At 36.3% G+C, this 20,145-nt stretch overlaps 4 protein-coding genes across 5 annotated transcripts; all 4 read right to left on the reverse strand.

The window, feature by feature from the left end:
* Positions 1-993: 993 nt before the first annotated feature.
* On the reverse strand, positions 994-3,333 carry LOC110797658 (peroxidase 5). The gene is made up of 4 exons (XM_022002766.2): positions 3,027-3,333; positions 2,419-2,610; positions 2,119-2,284; positions 994-1,578 (listed from the first exon to the last, which is right to left on the reverse strand). The coding sequence occupies exons 1-4, from the start codon at positions 3,261-3,263 to the stop codon at positions 1,169-1,171; spliced, it is 1,005 nt and encodes a 334-aa protein (XP_021858458.1). The 5' UTR covers positions 3,264-3,333; the 3' UTR covers positions 994-1,168.
* Positions 3,334-4,470: 1,137 nt separating this feature from the next.
* On the reverse strand, positions 4,471-6,217 carry LOC110797675 (peroxidase 5-like). Its single transcript, XM_022002782.2, has 4 exons — positions 5,894-6,217; positions 5,461-5,652; positions 5,221-5,383; positions 4,471-5,060 (listed from the first exon to the last, which is right to left on the reverse strand). Exons 1-4 carry the CDS (start codon positions 6,098-6,100, stop codon positions 4,642-4,644), a joined length of 981 nt encoding a protein of 326 aa, XP_021858474.1. The 5' UTR covers positions 6,101-6,217; the 3' UTR covers positions 4,471-4,641.
* A 783-nt stretch (positions 6,218-7,000) lies between these two features.
* LOC110796672 (peroxidase 5-like) lies at positions 7,001-9,434 on the reverse strand. The gene is made up of 4 exons (XM_022001748.2): positions 9,151-9,434; positions 8,626-8,814; positions 8,361-8,523; positions 7,001-7,687 (listed from the first exon to the last, which is right to left on the reverse strand). The coding sequence occupies exons 1-4, from the start codon at positions 9,400-9,402 to the stop codon at positions 7,269-7,271; spliced, it is 1,023 nt and encodes a 340-aa protein (XP_021857440.2). The 5' UTR covers positions 9,403-9,434; the 3' UTR covers positions 7,001-7,268.
* Positions 9,435-11,693: 2,259 nt separating this feature from the next.
* On the reverse strand, positions 11,694-19,104 carry LOC110797690 (uncharacterized). Of its 2 annotated transcripts, none has more exons than XM_022002801.2 (6): positions 18,949-19,104; positions 17,590-18,485; positions 13,582-15,131; positions 13,286-13,405; positions 13,016-13,190; positions 11,694-12,936 (listed from the first exon to the last, which is right to left on the reverse strand). In XM_022002801.2, exons 2-6 carry the CDS (start codon positions 18,425-18,427, stop codon positions 11,981-11,983), a joined length of 3,639 nt encoding a protein of 1,212 aa, XP_021858493.2. In that variant the 5' UTR covers positions 18,428-18,485; positions 18,949-19,104; the 3' UTR covers positions 11,694-11,980. The 2 variants fall into 2 exon arrangements, with proteins under 2 accessions (XP_021858493.2, XP_021858488.2); XM_022002796.2 differs by having other exon boundaries at positions 18,945-19,104.
* Between the last annotated feature and the right edge of the window lie 1,041 nt (positions 19,105-20,145).

Raw genomic sequence — 20,145 nt, forward strand, 5'->3', positions numbered from 1 at the left:
GTGGCGAGGAATTTCACTTTAATATTATTCACCTAGTTTTAATAGTTTGATTAAAGACTTTTAGTAATTTATGCACCTTTATTTTGGTAATATTAAAGATTATTATATTAATTTTTGGGATTTAATATCTTATGATTGATGGTTGCCTTGTAATTCCCAAGAGGGAGTTACGGCAGGTAATGCCCTGACCAATTAGGTTAATTCCGCTGCTAATTATGCTGTAATAATGTAATTAGAGGTCGGGGCGTTACAAAAGACCTTTCTCTAAGAGCTCTTATAACAGAACAAGCTTGCATACCTATAGTTTAGTTGGGAGCACCAAAAGTTAGATTTCGTTTAAGAACATTCCTGGTGATAATTTACTTCAGACTATTGTCAGAGACTTGATAATAAAACATGTGCAATTAGTGCCATTAGTGGTAGGTTTTGTCATTTACTTAAAAGTGGGTATGATTTTACCTAATACTCTACTTGTAATCTTGTATACTGTATTAGACAACATTACCTGACTTAATACGCAATCGGAATATTTAAATCTCCAGTGGAAGCATTGATCTCATAAACTGCACTTACTGCAGTCATGTTTTTCAACTGGTTGATGTGTGTTTGAGCACTTTCTCAGTAGTTGCCTTAGTTTAAGGTGGAAGCTCACTGGCCACTTTGTTGCCTTTGTTTAACATTATCAGAATTTGGAAAGGGTATTAGCAAATGCAGATTACAAAATGATAAAAAAAACATCCAAGAGTCTAGCACAAAAGGGCCCGGGAACCCATTCTCGCCATTAACATTATCAGGACAGTTTTTAATGTCTGTTAAAAGGGGTGGAGTAGGGGGGTTTGAGTTGAGATGTAATTTTAATTAGTTATTGACTTTTCGACAATTTGAGGGATTTTTTATTCTCCATTTAGCAATTATACTTTGAAATGGATGCGTAATTAACACTCAGTATCTCAGTAACAGATAGAATATTCAGTAGTAGTTGAGAAATACATGTAGTAATAAAGGAAGAGTCACTGGTTCCAAAGAACAATAGCTTTGGGGAATTAAATCAGACATATACAGACATTAAAAACTGTCCTGTAAAAGCCATATAATACTGCAATTTCATTGCTTTATTTCATCACCTATCAGTCTACCACAACCTAGATAATCTTCATTCTTCATTCCATTAATTAACTACCCTACAATTTATTCGGATTTCCCCTTCATCACCAGTTAGGACACCAATCTGACCCATGGCACCCATAGCATCAGCAAACTTCCTTCCCCAAAGCCCTGGACTGTTTGCATACTGAGTAACTAGGCCTGCAGTATCAGTGTTTGACAATAGTGCCTGATCTGATGTGAACAAACCGCGGTGGTTCAGGATGTCTCGGTAGTAAGCAGTGTCAGAAACAACGGGACTGATAGGATCCATTGGGACCACAATGTTGGCACCGGCATTTCCTGATGGGCACTGCTGCTTCAGTTGAGCTGCATAAGCCGAGTTCATACTGGGGTCTTGCCCTGTTGCTGAGTTGAAAGTGTATAGTCTATCGGTGAAGGAAGTGCAGTGAGCACGGCCTATGGTATGAGCTCCTGTACACCGGAAAATTTGTCAAGTTATTGATTAGATTTTGAGGTTTAAACTAGGCCCTGTTCTGTTCACCTTATTTCCACTTATTTCAGGAAAAATAAGTTCAAATAAGTTCAGTTAAGTTCAGATAAGATAAGTTCGGGTAAATTAAGTGTTGACCAAGTACAATTTACAACTAAAATAAGTTTTGATAAATTCTAATAAGTTCAGTTAAATTCAAATGAGTTCAGATAAGATAAGTTCAGAAAAAATAAGTGAAAATCAGGTGAATAGAACATAACCTTTTTAATCAATGTCTAACTCAGTTTCAGTTGCATGAATTCTTTATTTCATCTTAACATAACCTTCATTTATGCTGCAGAACCTTTTTAATCTTTCATTTAACCACCTCACTGTAATAAATTTCCCTTGTAGATTCTTGAGTGAATTTCAGAAACAGAGGATATTTTCTTTTTGAATAGGAAAAATGATGTTCAAACAAGATAGTCCTGTGAATTATAATGATGTTCAGAAAGAAATATCGAATTTTGTTAATCCATTACCAGATAGGATAACCATCTCGTCTTGTGATAATCCTTTGCTGGCAAATATTTTAGTGAGTAGATCAGCATCTGCAAATGCTGGAGGCAAGTTCTTCTTGATGTCTGATTCTAGGGAAACCCTACCATCTCTTCTTCCTGCAGGAACATCATAGCCAAATCCCCCAGTCTACACAATTTACCAAACAAACCCAGTTACCACTACTGCAACATCAGATTTACTGCTATCTTGTCAGAATTTCTATGCATATATCATATATTAAGACAAAGTATGAAGTCTTCTGCGTTTTTTAGCTTAATTACCATTTCAACACTGTCTCTAGCAGCAAATGCTACTATATCAGCACACGAAACAACTCCTGGACACATATTTTCAATTCGAGCCTTTGCATTATCAATGACATCAAACCCTCGTAAGCTGGGATTATTCGCTGGTGCATCTTTCTCGGCTGTGTTTCCTGGAGTTGAATCAAGGAGTACTGATGCATCACATCCCTACAAATATCATAACAAATCATGTCAGGTTATGAGTATTAAGCCTGTATTCAATCATATACTACACTACCCTACAAGTCAAGGCACTTTTGCTTGCAAGTTTGTGTAAGAAATATGTTTAGTGGTAGTAGGTTAAATTTGTGGACTCTAGAGTCCTTTACCAACTAACTGAATCTGGAATTTTTCATATGAATTTGCTAACTTTTCCTTATGGGGCCCAAGGATTATCCTTTGAATTTTTATAGGGGGTGGTTACTGATAAAACACCCAGATTTAGAATAGAATTCCATTATTTATCAACTGTTCTTACTGCCTGCAGAAGTGCAGAACAAAATTAGGAAGGTGAAAAAATGCAGAAGTTAGTTTGTCTTAAACATGGTAAAAGGATGGACTTCTTGAGATTATAATTGACTTACTCTAACGAAACAATCATGGAAATGCAGCCTGACAAGGCCAGCAGCATATCCCCTGTTGCTGAAAAATGCTTGTCGAACCTCATCTTTGACGATGAACTCAGCCATGGGGCATGACTGCATATAGAAACCGCGTTGAAGGTCTGCTTCTAAGAAACCAGTAAGACTGAACAAGACCAAGATTGAAAAGGCTATTGTATTAGTTGTAGAAATTTGAAGACATTTCCTAATTTGGGCCATCTTTCTTTTTCTGTACTGTTTGTTACTTCTGAATGTTCTGACAATGTTTGTTTACTTACTTTGAAGATCTTGTGCACAAATGCAGGGATTTTATAGTCAAAAGAGAAACAATATAAAATTCTATTGTTGCATAAGGTAATTATTATCTTATCTTTGTTTAATTTAATTTATGTTGCATGATCTTAATTCTTAGTGGCTTATGTCGAAGCAGTAGACTGTACTGTCATAATTCATTAGTGTTTACAAGTGTACATAAAATTGGGAAGATAAGACAAAGAAGATTGGTTAGGCACACAATTATATATTTGATTATGGTGATTAACAGCCACTCTTGGTAAGTAAGTGCTAATTAATGATATTGACCCTTAAAACGTGGATCCCCTTACAGATTAATCAGGAAGTGTCCACTGTGTATTGACTTTAAGTGGATGAAAACTGAGAACTGAGAAGCATGGAGATTAAATGTAAAGAATTAACAAGATTGATTAGTTTCATTGTGCTTAAGAGTTTCGCCGCCTTTGTCTTCTATCTAATCTTCAACCCTTAAACTTAGCACTAATATTTGACTATTTGTATTATTCTTCTTTTTCAGCAAATGGAACTTCAGGTTCATGGACTGTGATGCAAGGCAACTTGAGTTTCTCTTGGGAAGATAAAGAGGAAATACAAGACAAAATGAGTAGTCGAAGTCAAAACTCGAGAATTCCCTTTTCAGAACGCAATGTGACACAATGCCGCATGACAGTACTTCCATTGCTGTACTGGGGATTTGCTAAGGTATTATCAAATATACCCTGTGAACTTTCTGAGGTTTGTCTTCCCTTTTAAAAATATGTGATCTATATTACTCAGACTTGAGATTTCATATCAAATACAGGTACGTGTCTCAGTTTAGGTTAGGCTCGGCTATTTTATGAAAACTTCCATGTCTTTGTTCCAAATTAAGTGTTTAAGCAAACATACCATATTGGGTTGTCAAGGATCCAACATGGGTACTGACTACTGAGGTATAATCAAGAATCCGAATAAAATTGTAGGTAACCTTTACTTGTTCTTTAGAGAAGTTATTTCGTTGATCTTAAACTTGAGACCTCTAAGTTAAAACTTACAACTGCACTTGGGAACTCCATTAGGTGAAATGGTGTAAATGAGAAGGTTTCCTTGACAATTCAGGACAGGGTTTCAGGTTTAATTAGTAAGATACATGTAAATATTTATCATTTGGTTTCATTTAAACATACACAATTCAGTTTATTCAGTCTGAAAATCCTTACCTTAAGTTCAACATTATGTAACAGGTAGTGTAAGATTTGGAATTGTACTAATAAAAACAGAATGACAGCAACAACAGGAAATGCAGCAAATTTTTCTATTCCTTTTATGGGTTAATCACCCTACAATTAGCTCGAATCTCTCCTTCGTTTCCAGTCAGAACTTGAATCTGGCTCATCTTTATCATAGCTTGAACAAAATCCCTCCGCCAACCCAAACTATTCCCTGCATAAGATGCAGCCTCTCGAGCAGTTTCCTGGCTGTCAAGGAGCGCCTGGTCAGAGGTAAACAAACCACCATTTTGGAAAAGATTTCTATAGTAACTCGATTCCATAAGAAATGGGGTTTGGTTCATGAAAACAACCAAGTTTTTATCAACGTTTCCTTGAGAATCTCTCGGGCACTGTTGCTTCAGGAACTGTGCATAATATGGGTTTAGCTTCGGGTCCTGCATTGTTGTGCTGTTAAAGTTGTAGAGTCTGTTTGTGAATGAGGAACAGTGTGCTCGTCCAATTGTATGTGCTCCTGCATACAAATAGACATCATAGAAGTATGAATATTATCTGATATAAGCTGAAATATTAAATCATGGTATTTTATACTGGTTTGTTGTTATTCTTTTCTAGGAAAGAAAGAAAGATCACACTGAACTAATCAAAGAGAAAAGAAGCAGAAACATATATACCAGAAAGAGCAACCATTTCATCCTGTGTTAAACCCTTGTTTGCAAAAGATTGAGTGATTTGATCAAGGTTAAAAGAAGGAGCAGGGATGTCTAAAGTTTCTGATGCTTTAGAAATCCTGCCATCTCTTCTTCCTGCTGGTACATCCCAGTATCCTCCTGCAGTCTACAATGCACAGAACAAAAAGACTAAAGTTTTGTCCAAAATTCAGTAGAAAAAACAAGGTTGATTGATGTTGTTACCAAAGATATGGAGTCCCTTGCAGCATATGAAAGAATATCAGCACACGACACAACCCCTTTACAAGCAGCCTCGATTCTAGCCTTAGCATTGTCGATCACTTCAAGACCTTGTAGAGTGTTTCCATTTGGTGGACCTTCTTTCTCAGCTTGATTGGTTGGGGTTGAATCTATAAGGACTGATCCATCACAACCCTGTCAGAAAAAGAAACATTCATGTTAGGCTCCGTTCTATCGGACTTATTTTGTCTCAACTTATATTATATGAACTTATTTTAACTTAACTGAACTTATCTGAACTTGCTGAACTTATTTTGACTGAAATAAACTTATTTGTGTGTTAAAATGTTTGGAACTTCTTTTCTGAACTTATCTGAACTTATTTTGTCTGAAATAAGTGAAAATTAGTCGAACAGAATAAATATTTTGTGTTTACCCTAACAAAGCAGTCATGGAAATGCAGTCGAACAATGCCAGGAGCAATCCCTCTGTCTCTAAGAAAAGATTTTGTAACCTCGTCTCTAATAATAGCTTCAGCAAAGGGACATTTATCGCGGTAGAATCCTACTTCCAGAGCTGCTTCAATGTGAGAGCTTAAGAAACATGCCACCACTATAATTGCCAAAGCTAACTTCATTTTCATGGGAAAATTAGCTCTATATCTTGATATAAGAAGTTGAAATGTTACTTTTGAGTTTGTTAGTACTCAACAAACTCCCTTGGGTTTTTATAACAGCGAAAACATGCACATATTATGCAAGTATGGAGTTTCCCTTGTAAATTATTTTCTACTAGCAGTTGTCATTTGTCTTGAACTATAACCATACGTTATTCCCATGCTGTTGCAAATTCTGGTCTTTTGCAATTGTTTATAGGTAATTATTAGGAGAGAATAACCAATGACTTCTAAGAGATTTGGACATTTTGGAGAAGCACATTCATACAATATGTGCATGGTGTTCATGATGCTCTCTTTGCGAACACCCTCTCTGGCTCTTCCTTCTTTCTTTGTTTATTTTAGTTTAGTTGGTTGTTCTGCATTAGATATTTCAGGGTACTTTAGGTTTACAGTTAAGATCGCCGCCTTGGCGCCAGCGGCGGAGCCAAGACTTTTTAATCGAGGTGTCCGGGTGTCGACATTTTTGAATTGGGGTGTCAAACATGTTAACTAACAGTTATTTGGTCCATATTAATTTACTTTTTCTAATAAATATAAACATAAACGTTCTTTTTAACAAAATTGGGTGGTCGGTCACCCACCCTTGACACACCGTGGCTCCGCCACTAGCGCCTTACTACTGTAGTAAAACTTGTAATCAAGCCAATTTTCACCAAAATGCACATGAAATGAGATTCAAGACCAACCCACCAACGAGGAAAACTCCCCATTAGGATATTCTGGTTGAGTAAAAGGGAAGGGACATTCAATATGCAAATGAACACATGATCCATAATTGGATGATGAAAGCCTAGAGAAGAGTTGCAGTATGGAGCAAATTACATAACTGAATAGCAGCTAAACAGGATCTTTGAACAACACAAATCGACAAAAAGAAATGTATATTTAATATTCTGTATGTCATAACAGAGGATTTTTAGTGATTTATGTAGATTTTTTTTATCATTTGGCTTCAGTTTTTATTAAAAAACAGACAATTCACTAAGAAAAGGTGTCTATTGTTTGACAATTCTGAAATTCTCAAATCCACATTTTGAGACTTCTAATCTAAGCCTCTGGCTTATTTAGAAGTACACTAACAGCAGAAAATACAGCAAATTTTGCTACCTAACCAAGCAGTCTTTTTTTATATTTATGGATTAATCACCCTGCAATTAGCTCGAATCTCTCCTTGATTTCCAGTTAATACTTGAACCTGGCTTAACTTAATCATAGCTTGAGCAAAATCCACTTTCCAAGACAAATCATTCGCTGCATAACTTGCCGCCTGAGTAGCAGTCGTCTGGCTGTCTAAGAGTGACTGATCAGAAACAAATAAACCAGCATGTTTGAAAAGATTTCCATAGTAGCTCGAGTCCATGTAAAACGGACTTTGGTTCATTCCAACAACCAAGGTTTGGTTAAAAATTTCTTGCAGAACTTTTGGACACACTATTCTTAGGAGCTGTGCATAATGTGGGTCTAGGTTTGGGTCCTTCATTGTTTTGGTGTTATGGTTGTAGAGTCTGTCAGTGAACTGGAAGCAGTGTGACCGACCAATTGAATGTGATCCTGCATATAAATACTCCGGATATTAGCTGAATCTAAGTAGTATCTAACTTAAACTTGAGATAATGACTTTTTCTTGGGGTTTTTGCCTAGATCCCTTCTGCGTAGACCTGTCAAAAATCAACCTGACCCGAAACCGACCAAAAATGTTGGGTCTTGAACAAGATTTTGTGACCCGTAACCCGATTTTATTCAAACTTGAACAACCCGAAAAGTAATGGGTCAAAACCAGACCGAACCTGCTTTTGACCCGACCAGTTGAAAATCATTGTATTTATAGTAATAAATGAGAGACATTTTAAACACAATAAACACGTAATTATTGTTGGGTTTAATATGATTTTGATGTGAATTATAAGTCATTTTATGGTTGAATTTGAATAAATATAAACTTGCGAATGAAAAATTGTTAATTTGTGCTTATATTTTGTATATTTATTACCAAATTAACGTGTTTTAAAATCTCTAGAACCCGAAAATTTTGGGTTTTGAACAAGCATTTGTAAAACCCAAACTCGAAAGTTACCCACCCGAGTTAACCCGGAAGTAATTTTTTATAACACGACCCGACTGACCCGTTTGACAGGTCTCAGGATCTATAGTACTGTGGTTTTTAAGTATGATACCCAGGAAAGGTCACACTGAACTTATCAAAGGAGAAGAAACGGAGACATACCAGAAAGAGCAACCATATCAGCCTGTGTCAAACCCTTGTTTGCAAAAGATTCAGTGATTTGAACAAGGTTAAAAGAAGGAAGAGGGATATCAACAATTTCTGATGCTCTTGAAATCCTGCCATCTCTCCTTCCTGCTGGTACATCCCAGTACACTCCTCCTGACTGCATTAATTCCCAACACAATCTTTACATTTTACAGTACTAGTTTAACAGCTTATTTTTGTCAGAAATTCAGTTTGGAGAAAAGGAGGTTGATGTTCTTACAAGTACATTGGAATCCCTAGCAGCATATGCTAGAATATCAGCACAGGACAAAACTCCAGGACACACAGCTTCGAGTTTATCCTTAGCATTGTAGATCACTTCCAAACCTCTTATTGATTCGTTGGTTGAACCGTCTTTCTCAGCTTGATTTGTTGGGGTTGAATCTATGAAAATTGATCCATCACAACCCTGCAGCCACACAAAGTAATCACTGTCATGTATATAAATATACTAGATTAGGTCCAGTGCAATCACGAATATTATAAAATTATCATTTGCCCATTTTTAATAAAAATATTTGAGTTCAAAGAATTGTTTGAAAATAAAGTAGCATTGAGTACAAAAGATTTTGACAGATTTTCAAAAGATTAATAGAGTTTTAGTCAAATACACTGATTCTTTTCCATGAAAATTTGTTGAAATAAATAATGAAAAAAAAATTTGGCAGCAAATCTTTTCACCGGGAAATGGCATGTATAATATGAAGAGCAAGAAAGAGTAGCATAGGTAATGTATGTGTGTTACCCTGACAAAACAGTCATGGAATTGCAGCCTAACAATGCCAGCAGCAATGCCTTTGTCTATAAGGTAGGATTTTTTGACCTCATGGTTGATTATAGCTTCAGCAAATGGACATTTATCGCGGTAAAATCCTACTTCCAGTGCTGCTTGACTATGAGAGATTAAGGAACATATCACTATAACTGATAAAATTCGCTTCATTATCATGAACAAGTTAGATCTATGTGTTTCTATATTTTGATGCAAGAATTTCATTATTAGTGTTGGCAATATGAGCTTGTTTGTTGCTCAACAAACTCATTGGTATTTATAACACAAAAGATATGCACAAATAGAAACCCTCGTATTTGCGTTCGAGTTTTCTTTTTAAGTAAACTAGTCTTTTAACTCGTGCAATGCAAATTCAGAAGAAGGGAACAACTCATGGAGGTGGACTACGTAGCAGAAAAGGCCAGGAGCCAGCTGAGTCTGTTGGATCAGTGCATTGATATAGCCCCACCCCCTTGTTTATTCAGTGATATTTCAGAAAACAATGAAACTAATTTTTTGGAAGCATGTTTGCTTCGTAACTTTTGGGCCATAGGTACCTGAGTTACCTCTACTAGGAGTGGAGAGAACTAACATTTAGATATGTTGTATGATGTTTTGTTAAGTAATTAATCTAGTCACTCTTTGCTACCAAAAAAAACTCGGGCAATGCATGAGTTTTGTGATATTAAGGTAAAATTATTACTCCCTTTTTTTTTTTTTGTTACTTTAAGTTTTGTGGTCAAAATTTTAAAACGTTGAACGAAAATTCTCACTGTTACAAATATCAAAATATTATTCCGCATGTTTGAAATATTGTCGGACTCGATCTTATCAATATATTTCCAAATTACCAACTTGTTTTAAAAAAAATCATATATATGTACGTAATTGCATTTATTGATGGTCAAAGTGCGTAATGGAGACGGAAAAAAAAACTAAATGTAACTAACAAAAAAAAAAGGGGGAATACTTAAAACTAAATAAGCATATAATTTGTAACTAATAAATTCGCTAAAATGCCAATTGGTGTTAGTGTGAGTGGTTAAGGGCCTCTGATTAAGCTCTTTAGTTCGAGCGTTGGGTACGAAAAAAACCTCAACTGTGAGGGATGCTGCCCATTGAGATACTCATGCAAACTTGCGCGGGAGATCAGTCCACTCGTTAAAAGCGGTGGGAACTTTTCATAGTAGAACACGAAAAAAACAAAAATAAAATTCCCTAATATACTCCACAAATTATTATTTTTCATCCACTAACGAAAATTTGTTACTAGTTTAAGTACTGCCTATATATAAGTACGTAGAAGTAGTATTCTATAATTAGATTTTTGCTTAATATAATTAATTAGTTGTTCCAGCATGCATTAGAATTTCAATTGCGATTAGTTCTCAATTAAATAACCGTAATGTTACGACGATTAGCACCTAATAGTAAAGCTTGTAATTAAGACAAACTTTCACGAAAATGTACATGATTGGGACCAAAGAACTAACCCTATTACCCTACTATGAGGCAAACACAAAAAAGGTAAATTGAAAAGAGATTCCACCATTTTAGTCCGTTTGACAATTGACCTTTTATTTAATTTCCCTTTATTTTTCATGCCAAAGGTTCATCTTATAATGCAGTATTTTGGGTTGGTTACTTGCCTTTGCCTAGCTAGGTGATAGAGTGAACAACATTATCAATAATGCACGGGATGACACATTCAAAATTAAGAGGTGATGTTTGTCACAGTTAGCTACGAGTTCTAGAGGATCTTAGAAGTTCTCGAAATTACAGATTACTCTGTCCTATCAGAAATAATAATTGTCATTGATTTTGATGATATATTCAAATTAAAGAGGTGATGCTTGTCACGTTAGTTACGAGTTTTAAAGGATCTTAGAAGTTCTTGAGCCACTCCGTCCAACCAAAAATAATAATTTGTTACTCAGTAATTTGTCCTTGGTTTTACTACATTTTATCTATAATCGATCGGAAGTAATAAGTGTCATAGATTTTATTGATATATTCAAGCTTAAGAAGTGATGCATGTCACAGTTAGCTACAAGTTTTAAACGATCTTAGAATTTGGAATTACTCCTTCCAACCCGAAATAATAATGCCAATGTTATTGATTTACTCCATTTATCTTTATAAAATTTAATAATATCCGATGTCCAAAAAAAACAGAATATAATTCCCTCATTTTTAAAGCATTTTTGAGAAAATTTATGTGAAATACAATATTTGTTTATAATGGGTTATTATTACTCCCTCCGTCTCATTTTACTTGTCTAATTTTGACAAAAAGTTCTCATAAAAAATTGATCAAGTGGAACAATAAAATGAGACAGAGGAAGTATTTCTGAGAGGAGAAAGTAAAAATCATCAAACATATTGTGAGAAATTGTAATACATACTTCGTATATTGTTTTGAATTTAGAACAAAGCAGTAGAGTAAAGAATGCGAAGAACTGCATGAAATTGGGCAAGTGTTAATCAGGGGATGGGAGCACAATTTCTACAATCTGTTTAGGTTTTCTCCGAACCATCTCATTACTAAAAAGTAGCATATATGCCCCATGAACAAGATATTTAAATTATACATCAAATCCAAACAAGCATAATCCACGCGATAGAGAATTTAATCATCCAAACGTGTAATACCTTATTACAAACCTGAAACAAAATAAAGGTCTCAAGAGGCAATACTGATTAGTAATTACTATGTACAAATGGCTTTTAAAATGCGCGAGGGAGGACCGAGTGCGAGGGAGGACCGAGTGTGAGATCTCGGTACAAGGCATCAGTTCTGTTCTCAGACATCACGGCTAGAAATGTGCTCCCAGTCAGCTGATGAAGAGCAGTCATTGTTATCATACCAGCCCTCGAAAATCACACTGCTCTTGACAATTGGACCAGTTCCTTGTTCAAGCACACCTATGTCGAGGATATTCACATCTTCATCCTCGGTTAATTCTGGATATGGGCCGAATGAGATTTTCTTGATGTTGAAATCGGGTTGGGACCCGCCCATTTGTTCGGTTCCATCCTCGGCCACTGCTGTACTTGGAGTTGAATCATTGACCAACATTAAGTTTGACCCATCCATACGACTTTGTATGATCCGGAACCTAGCCATGATAGAATCCTTGAGTTCATCATTAACAACACCTAATGAGTTTGACATTTGGGAATCCTGTAAAGCTTTATCTGGGCATAAGGAACTATTGTGTCCAGGCAGATAGTTTTCATCACCTGGTGATAGTTTACCATCGTAGTTCAGGTAATCAGAGTTCTCATCCCGACACTTCAGAATTTGATATCCACCAAAAACAGAGGTATCAATATCGTTTTCTTTGGTCGTTGTGTCTGCAGCATGAAAACCATTGCCAGAATCATACAAACTCGAAGGACATTTGGGTTCAATAGAGTCTGAGCAACCAACACGGTTCCTAAGGATTTGATATCTTGCCATAACACAAGTCTCAAAGTCATTGACATGGCTGGTAACGAGTGAATCATCAGTGTCATTTCCAGAAGCACCTGGTTTGGTTGACCCTGACCTTTCATGTTCAGAGAAATGTGAGCTTGCCACCTGAGGCTTCGGAATATGGAATACCTCGATATGATTATGCTGGCTGGTTGTAGTAGTAGTAGTCTTTGGGCATTCACCATGTAGCGGGGAATCTTTATCCTCATCCTCAGTTGCTAGTTCAACCGCTCGATGTAAATCCGCAGAAACATCAGAGCTTGTAGTAGGGTTAACTTCATCTGCAACATTCTTTCAATCATTTCGAGCAACAATTTTAAACTAGATTACAAACCGCAATGAACTCAAGATAAACCTTACCTTTTACTCCATCATGTGTCTTCTTTTTCATCTCAGTCTTCATACGAAGAAAACGGGCTTTAGCAGTCATGACACACAGTGAAGCTTCCGCTTCAAGCCATAGATTTCTATATAAAAGTTTCTGCTGATCTATTTCCTCCTCCTGAAGATTCTCAGTAAGAAGCTTTTTTACAGCCTGCAGAAATAGTTGTTTGTTAAACATTAACCATGATACTATCCCCTTACTTGAATTCTCTTTTTTTTTCCCACTTCCATTCCAAAGAAACATACCTCCGTCATATTAGTGTTTGTAAATGGATTTCTATCATCCTTCATTGAAACATAATCCAAAATTTCCTCAGTTGTCCTACCAAGCTTCAATGAAGCAGAAAAAGCTTCAGCATTATTCACCTGAAACCCACACTAAGCAGCATAAGTAGCTCAAATATAGAATAGTGGTTTTGGGATAAGATATTAAATTTATCCAAAAGAGAAACCATAGTTAGGATATCTAAGCCGAGGCAGAGGGAGACAACTTCCTCTCAGATCAAGGAAGAAATAACTACAACAGAAAGCGAAAAACCTACCATCTGAACTGCTGGGAAATCTTTCTGGAGAAACGAGTCTGGTGAGGAAAGCACATTGGTAGGAATCGTTTGTCCAACCATCATTGACATGGAAGCATTAAGGTTGTTAATAATCTGCTTGATGGCTACAGATTGTATCTCTTCAACTTGATAACTGAAGCAGTAGCACCGCAATATTTCAGACAGATTCATCATTGTTCTTAGCAGCATGCCAACATCAATCCTTGAATCTGAATCTTCACTGGCTGATTTTACACTGGCTTCATTTACAGGAAGTGAATTTGAGCAATTGTTGACAATATTTGATGGTAAACCAAAAAAGCTCTCTGAAGCAGCAGGAGTGTTCTTTCCAATCTTTTCAGAAGGTGGTGCTGCAGAAATATTTCTTGAAGACGGCAGTTTTCCGCTAAGATCCAGTTGTGCAGTTAGAGAATGTTTTGGGTCTGAGTCTGCATTTGATTTGTTCATCGTACTCATCTTAGATGCAAGGCAGTCATCAGTGAATTGAAGGCCATCTCCAATATTAAGATCAAAACAACAGGATTTTGGGTTCACAGAACCACAATCATCATTTTGATTTGATGTGTAATCAGGAACTGGAGTCCTCCCTAAGGAAGTTACCTCATTTACTTTTCCAGAGTAAAAATCTTTAGAAGCAGAAGAGTTCGAAAAAAAGCTCTTGTTCTGGAGATCCTGAGAACCCAAACTCCTGCATCTATCTATTTTCTTCACAAGTAGATCAGAAGGCACACTTTCAGAGCGCCCAAACGGTGAAAAATAGTTAGATGAAGCTCCTTTCCAACATGGTGAATCCTCAGCTGGGTTATGGCCATCGGAACCCCCAGAATACTTCTCAGCAGAATATACAGCTTCAGCATCACTAGCTTCCATGTTCAAGGCCTCTAAACTTAATTGATGAGGAAGTTCAGCTGAAAATTTCCTTTTCTCAGAAACACCCTTGTCATCAAGCCTACTATCTGCAGTTTCTCCTATTTGGCAAGGGGATGCTGCTGTTGAGGAGGGTACAGGTCTTCTGATTCTAATGCCCGACTGGCGTTTCGAACCAAGTGGCATCTGAGGCTCCATTTGATAAGAAGAGCTGTACCCAACAGCAGTATTACTTTGGGTTGCTGCATCAATTCCCAAGGAATTCAGTTTTGCAGTTGAAGGTGTACTTTCCACTGAAGAGCTGCTCCCACCACATGGTAACTTGGTCATAGTCATGGGGAAAGTACTTGTGGTTGATGCATGACCAAACAAATAAAAACCTGTTTGGTTGAAGTGGTCCTCAGGCGAAGAACTATTTACCTTTTGAGAGCCACAAAAACTTGGAATTGATTCCAGGACTGGTTCATGAGGATGAGGGCTTTCTTTAGAGACAGATGCAAAAGAAGAGGTTTGCATTCTTGAGCATTCGGATGATGACTTACAATCCTGTTGACCCATGCCAAGGCTCCCCAGGCTATATCCTCCTCCAAATATATCAAAGCACTTATCTTTCACAGTAGAGACTTGCCCGTGTAAACTTAAGTCTTGAGTTACACAAGCCCCTGAATATAAGAACAGCCAAGATCACTGATCATGAAGCTTTCGAGGTCTCAGCTATCTATCAAAGAACATGATTAGCAGAAACAAACTCAAAGAGCTAATCTAGACAGTTTGGTTAAATTTTTGTCATGGCCCAAAGTATGCAAACATCAACAAGCTTTTACATGTTGGAGGAACACTAAAAACATTCATGTTGCTGCGAAAGACGTTTTATGATAGACATCAAGGTAAGCATAGTTTCAAGGATTGAACGACAGCTTAAATCTCCAGCAAGAAAACGAAAAACACTTGATAGTCAAACAAAACTGAATAAGTCCACCACACTATCTCAGTGATCACATGCACGAAAAGCAGTGAAATATTTTGAATCAACAACAAAAATACAATTACCCTGTCTCAAACGCTTCTAACAAAGCTCCATCTCTAAGCAGTAAGGCCCTGTTCAGTTCACTTAACAATTAAATAAAAATACTAGTTTTTAATCAGTAGAAGTTAATTCTATTAAGTAGAGATGAGCTAACCTTGTACAATGAACAGACTAGTGAATCAATGAAAATTTGTAATCGGTAAAAATCAGTTTCAATAAGTAAAAATAAGTGGTAATCAGTAAAAATAAGTTTAGTTCAGTAAAAATCAGGTGACTGAACAAGGCCTAAGGGGGTGGAATGTTGGATATATGCAGTCTTACCCCATGATAACAATAGATTGTTTCCAGCTGATATGCAACAGCTGTCTGGTACTCCAAAATGAATAAGTACAAGCACATTAATGACTAGTTTAAACTAGCCCAATTATAATCCAAATGTTAAATAAAAAATGGATCAATGACTCCATTGAAAAGAGAACTTAAATAATCTGAATCAGTTAACACAAATAAGTTGACACCTAGAACAGAAACCTAGCAACTGACGTCTAAAGAAACATACAAACCACACTACAAACAGATACAAAGCAAACACTATAAAAGCTGGATCAAAATCATCGGCCACAGCAATAGCTTGTAAATTTGAAGTATGAAACTTATACACAATGACTAACCCCACCAACAGCGGCAATGAATTTAGCAAGGTGCCTAGACTACATCAAAGCAAGCCCTACAATTTAATAAAATACCTCGCCAACATAGTTACTAGTGCAACAATTTAGAAACGGTAAAAGAGAAAGAAAGAGCAAGAGAAATAGTAATATTGGACTCTTCATACTTCATAGTCTAAGGCTCTGTTTGGTAACTCATTTCAGGTTAGTTGCCTGGGAATGTTGGAACCTTATTACTTTAGAGGTGTACAACCAAAACTAATTTCAGCTGCTAAACTAGACTGAAATTCAGAAGCTACTCCAAGTAACGTCTGAAAATCAGTCCACAAATTTCGGCACTATTTTTCATTATCATCAAATTAGTACGAGTAATCTGCAAACAATATTGTTGTTGGTTCTAGGATTTCTACATGATCAGCCTCAACACCCTCCACTACGCAACTCTCGCATCGCCGCATCGTTTTTTATTCATCAAATCTCATACCAATTTCTCCAATAACTTGGGGTGTCTCCCTTCCCATCCAATTATGCTAATTTATATTCTTTCTAATAATTTTATTAAAATGAACCAATTTGATGATCCAAAAGAACGATCGACTCTGTTAGTGATCTTGACTATAATGAAGAAATTAAATGGGGAGAGAATGGAGGCGGAAGAAACAATAAGGCAGGAGAATACCATTGTTAAGAAAGGAGGAGAAAGAAAGCAAGAAAGGAGGGCGGAAGTAACAAGAAATCTGCTGGCTAAGAAATACAGAGTACAAAGAAGATAACCACATACTTCACATACTTGTATATGATGACTACATTCATACTTCGTAGTTCGTACATCAAATACCATGTATTATTATTTTTATTAATTTTTTTTAATATAGGAGTATATAAAATATTTCGTACTAACTAAAAAACATAAGAACTTAAACCATTAGTTTTACCAAACAGTTCATCTAATCAGCTACCTTATCAGCTTAGCACTTTAGCACCTTATCAGTTTCAGTTGCAAACTTATCAATTTCTGCTAACTTATCAGTTTCAGCTTCATTTCAGCTAGTGTTGCCAAACAGAGCCTAACTCAACGTCAACTTTGGTAACAAGTCTTGTTATATGGATTAGAAGCTATGGGATCAAGGCATTGAAAAACTAAACATAACCACCATTGTATAAATCAAGAAGATTTTTGCATTCTTTTCCAATCACATTTAACCCATTCCATAGTAGATTTTCCTGATTATACCCTTCTATTTGTTCCTTCATTCGACCAACTACGCCAACAACAATTAATAAACCATAAGCTACAGAGAAACAACCATAGAGAAAGTAACCACTCTCAGTAGCCTTAAGAAACAAAATTCAAAAACAGAAGACCATGGTAATGAATGAGTACTTACTCGACGTGAATATGCAAAGTAAAAGAGAGTAAAATACCTTGTTTAGGATGTCTCTTGTTGCTCATGTCACCAAAGAGATGAGTGTTGTTACTTCCATCAGCAAAAGGATGAAAGTTGATGTCAACAAACGGTTGACTCTTATTACTCGCATCAACAAATAGAGGACTCCTGTTGCTGGATGAGCTACTTAAGTCCTTCGAGACAAATCCCGGAGTATAATCAGTCCATTTTCCATGTTCATTCTCATTCAATCCACTCCAGGAAAAACCCCACTTTGATTTATATCTCCCATCACCAGACATAGTCTGTGGGTGATCAACTTGAGCAGATCCACGTCCGCTTAAATGAGCAGAACCAGAGTACGATAGCAAGTCATAACTTGTCCCACTACCAACCCCCAAACCCAGGTATTCATCTTTCTGGGGAGGAGGGGGAACATATGGAGGATAATAAGGTTTTGCAGCCTCATCAGTCTTTGTGGACATCCTGTTTGGAAATTCATACGAGAACGGGTCATACGCAGGCACAGCATTAGAGTTAGCATAGTAGACATTGGCAGGTGAACTGCTTGATTGGGTATCTCGGTACCCATACGTGTGAGCTGAAGATGAGCAATTGGTAGTATTAACCACAGACTCAGTTGCTACACAGTTTGGTCCAGAGGTAGACGGCGAAGACGAGTTCCAGAACTGGCCAGGGGTAGGGTCAAAGCAAGAACCATACATTGGCAATTCCGAAAAATTCACCGCCGGGTTTGTTGAATTTGGTTTCGGAAGGGATTTATCAACCTTAAACGGCGGAGCTAAGGGTGACAGATTGGATGAAGATAAAGACCCTCCAACCCTATATGCCCCTGACCCAGAAGAAGTCATCATTTCTTATTACAATCTTCAAAATTCACGATTTTTCTTAGTCTTCCAGCATATGATACTCCTTCAACCAAGTGTCCATCAAAACAAACACCCAGATTACGGCAATCATTAATCAACGAGCAGAATCAAAAATATGTTAAGCAGAACACTGTCTAAAACTGAATTGCGAGCAAAAATACAAATCACCAAAAATCTTTTGAAATCAAAGACAAATAACGTAATTTTACTTTAACCTAACAAATTAGAAGAAACCCCATCATACATATTAAAATCTAGAACCCAGTTATCTCCTTTAATTTAGGGTTTAAGCACATGATTAATTCAATAATCTCAACAAAACCAAATTCCAACAACAGCATACAAATTCCATGGTACATCAGACATTCAGTACGCACAAATTATCAAAAACAGTATAATTAAATTAAATAATGATTTCAATCGAAAACCAGTCAAATGAAAAACTGTAAAATTAACACTCCGAGGATTAAATTAACAATTAATTGAAGAAATTAGGGATTACCTACAGATGATCGAAGAACAAGCAAAGGTGAATTGGATGCAATCTCTCTGACTCTCTCTCTCTCCGCTTTTGCGCCTTGGCTCAAACCAGTGACTATTGGCAATTGGCGTCAACTTTTATTTTGTTGGGGTTTTTTTTAAGTAGATTTCTGATTGTGTTACGCCAAAGACTAAGGACCTCTTTTTGTCATTTCACCCACGTGTTCGACAATTGATTTTATATTTTTTCTTCTTGTTCTATTTTTCTGATCATTTATTTAGGAATATTTTTATTTATTTTTAGGGGAGTTATTTAGGTCAAATCCTTATTTAAAAGTGGTGTATGCATTGACCTAAAAGCAAACCTCGATATATGTAAAAGTTATCTATTTTATAGTGAATTGTTTTTATTCTAATATAAATTATTCCTTTATAATCAAATAATAATGTATAAAATTAATCATTTAACCTTTAAAATGTGTATTCATCATGCGTGTGGTGATGTTATCTTCGCAGTTACACGACGTATGCGCGGTTTCTGGGCGGTGGACGTGGTTGGGCGCAAACTTGTTGCTATGGCAGTGAGATTGACGAAGAAATACGGCTTGAAGAATGTCATACTTGAGACGGATAGTCTGCCTGTTGTCTCCTGCCTTTCTAAGGCGGCAATTAATATACATTTCGGACCTTGACTCAATTCTTGAAGATGTTGTGGTTTGTTGCTCTTGTTTTCAATCTATAAGTAATTGATCTCGTGTTAAACATGATGGCGATTTTATTGCGCATCACCTTAATTTCTAGATTAGTGCTTTTGGTGTGGAACAAGTGTGGGTCAATCACAACCCGTCGGGATTTCTCCATATGTATTATGGACAAATTGTCCCTTGATTAATATTATGCATTAATCTTTGACCTCAAAAAAAATGCTTATTCATAATAAAAAAAAATCATAATATAATATAAAAGTTAATCAAAACATACTAAAAGTTACCAAAAAAAGCTAGATAAAAGTTACAAGAAAACTGGGCAAAGGTTATCATGATGTACAAAAACTATTATACACCTTATGCATTGCAAGAAGTTTTGTATTTAGGAACATGTTAAACCATAAAATTTATTGTTTTGATAGTGAAAATTAGGTTAACTCTTTAAATTTGTATGTTACGCATTGTGATAAACGATGTCGTATTATTTATTACTAATGACTTTTTTCTTTCTCATCA

The sequence above is a fragment of the Spinacia oleracea genome, chromosome 3, assembly GCF_020520425.1.
Source record: "Spinacia oleracea cultivar Varoflay chromosome 3, BTI_SOV_V1, whole genome shotgun sequence".
Lineage (NCBI taxonomy): Eukaryota > Viridiplantae > Streptophyta > Magnoliopsida > Caryophyllales > Amaranthaceae > Spinacia > Spinacia oleracea.

What these genes read in the sequence shown, in the direction of transcription:
- LOC110797658 (XM_022002766.2), bottom strand. Translation starts at nt 3,263, where the DNA reads ATGGCCCAAATTAGGAAATGTCTTCAAATTTCTACAACTAATACAATA. An exon ending in CTAGAGACAGTGTTGAAATG is followed by an intron (nt 2,285 to 2,418) that starts GTAATTAAGCTA and finishes TAAATTGTGTAG; the next exon opens with ACTGGGGGATTTGGCTATGA. An exon ending in CGAGATGGTTATCCTATCTG is followed by an intron (nt 1,579 to 2,118) that starts GTAATGGATTAA and finishes TCCGGTGTACAG; the next exon opens with GAGCTCATACCATAGGCCGT.
- LOC110797675 (XM_022002782.2), bottom strand. Translation starts at nt 6,100, where the DNA reads ATGAAAATGAAGTTAGCTTTGGCAATTATAGTGGTGGCATGTTTCTTA. An exon ending in TCCATGACTGCTTTGTTAGG is followed by an intron (nt 5,653 to 5,893) that starts GTAAACACAAAA and finishes TTTTTCTGACAG; the next exon opens with GGTTGTGATGGATCAGTCCT. An exon ending in CAAGGGACTCCATATCTTTG is followed by an intron (nt 5,384 to 5,460) that starts GTAACAACATCA and finishes TGTGCATTGTAG; the next exon opens with ACTGCAGGAGGATACTGGGA.
- LOC110796672 (XM_022001748.2), bottom strand. Translation starts at nt 9,402, where the DNA reads ATGAAATTCTTGCATCAAAATATAGAAACACATAGATCTAACTTGTTC. An exon ending in TCCATGACTGTTTTGTCAGG is followed by an intron (nt 8,815 to 9,150) that starts GTAACACACATA and finishes GTGTGGCTGCAG; the next exon opens with GGTTGTGATGGATCAATTTT. An exon ending in TGATATGGTTGCTCTTTCTG is followed by an intron (nt 7,688 to 8,360) that starts GTATGTCTCCGT and finishes ATTTATATGCAG; the next exon opens with GATCACATTCAATTGGTCGG.
- LOC110797690 (XM_022002801.2), bottom strand. Translation starts at nt 18,427, where the DNA reads ATGATGACTTCTTCTGGGTCAGGGGCATATAGGGTTGGAGGGTCTTTA. An exon ending in CAAGAGACATCCTAAACAAG is followed by an intron (nt 15,132 to 17,589) that starts GTATTTTACTCT and finishes TCTTATATTCAG; the next exon opens with GGGCTTGTGTAACTCAAGAC. An exon ending in CAAACACTAATATGACGGAG is followed by an intron (nt 13,191 to 13,285) that starts GTATGTTTCTTT and finishes CTATTTCTGCAG; the next exon opens with GCTGTAAAAAAGCTTCTTAC.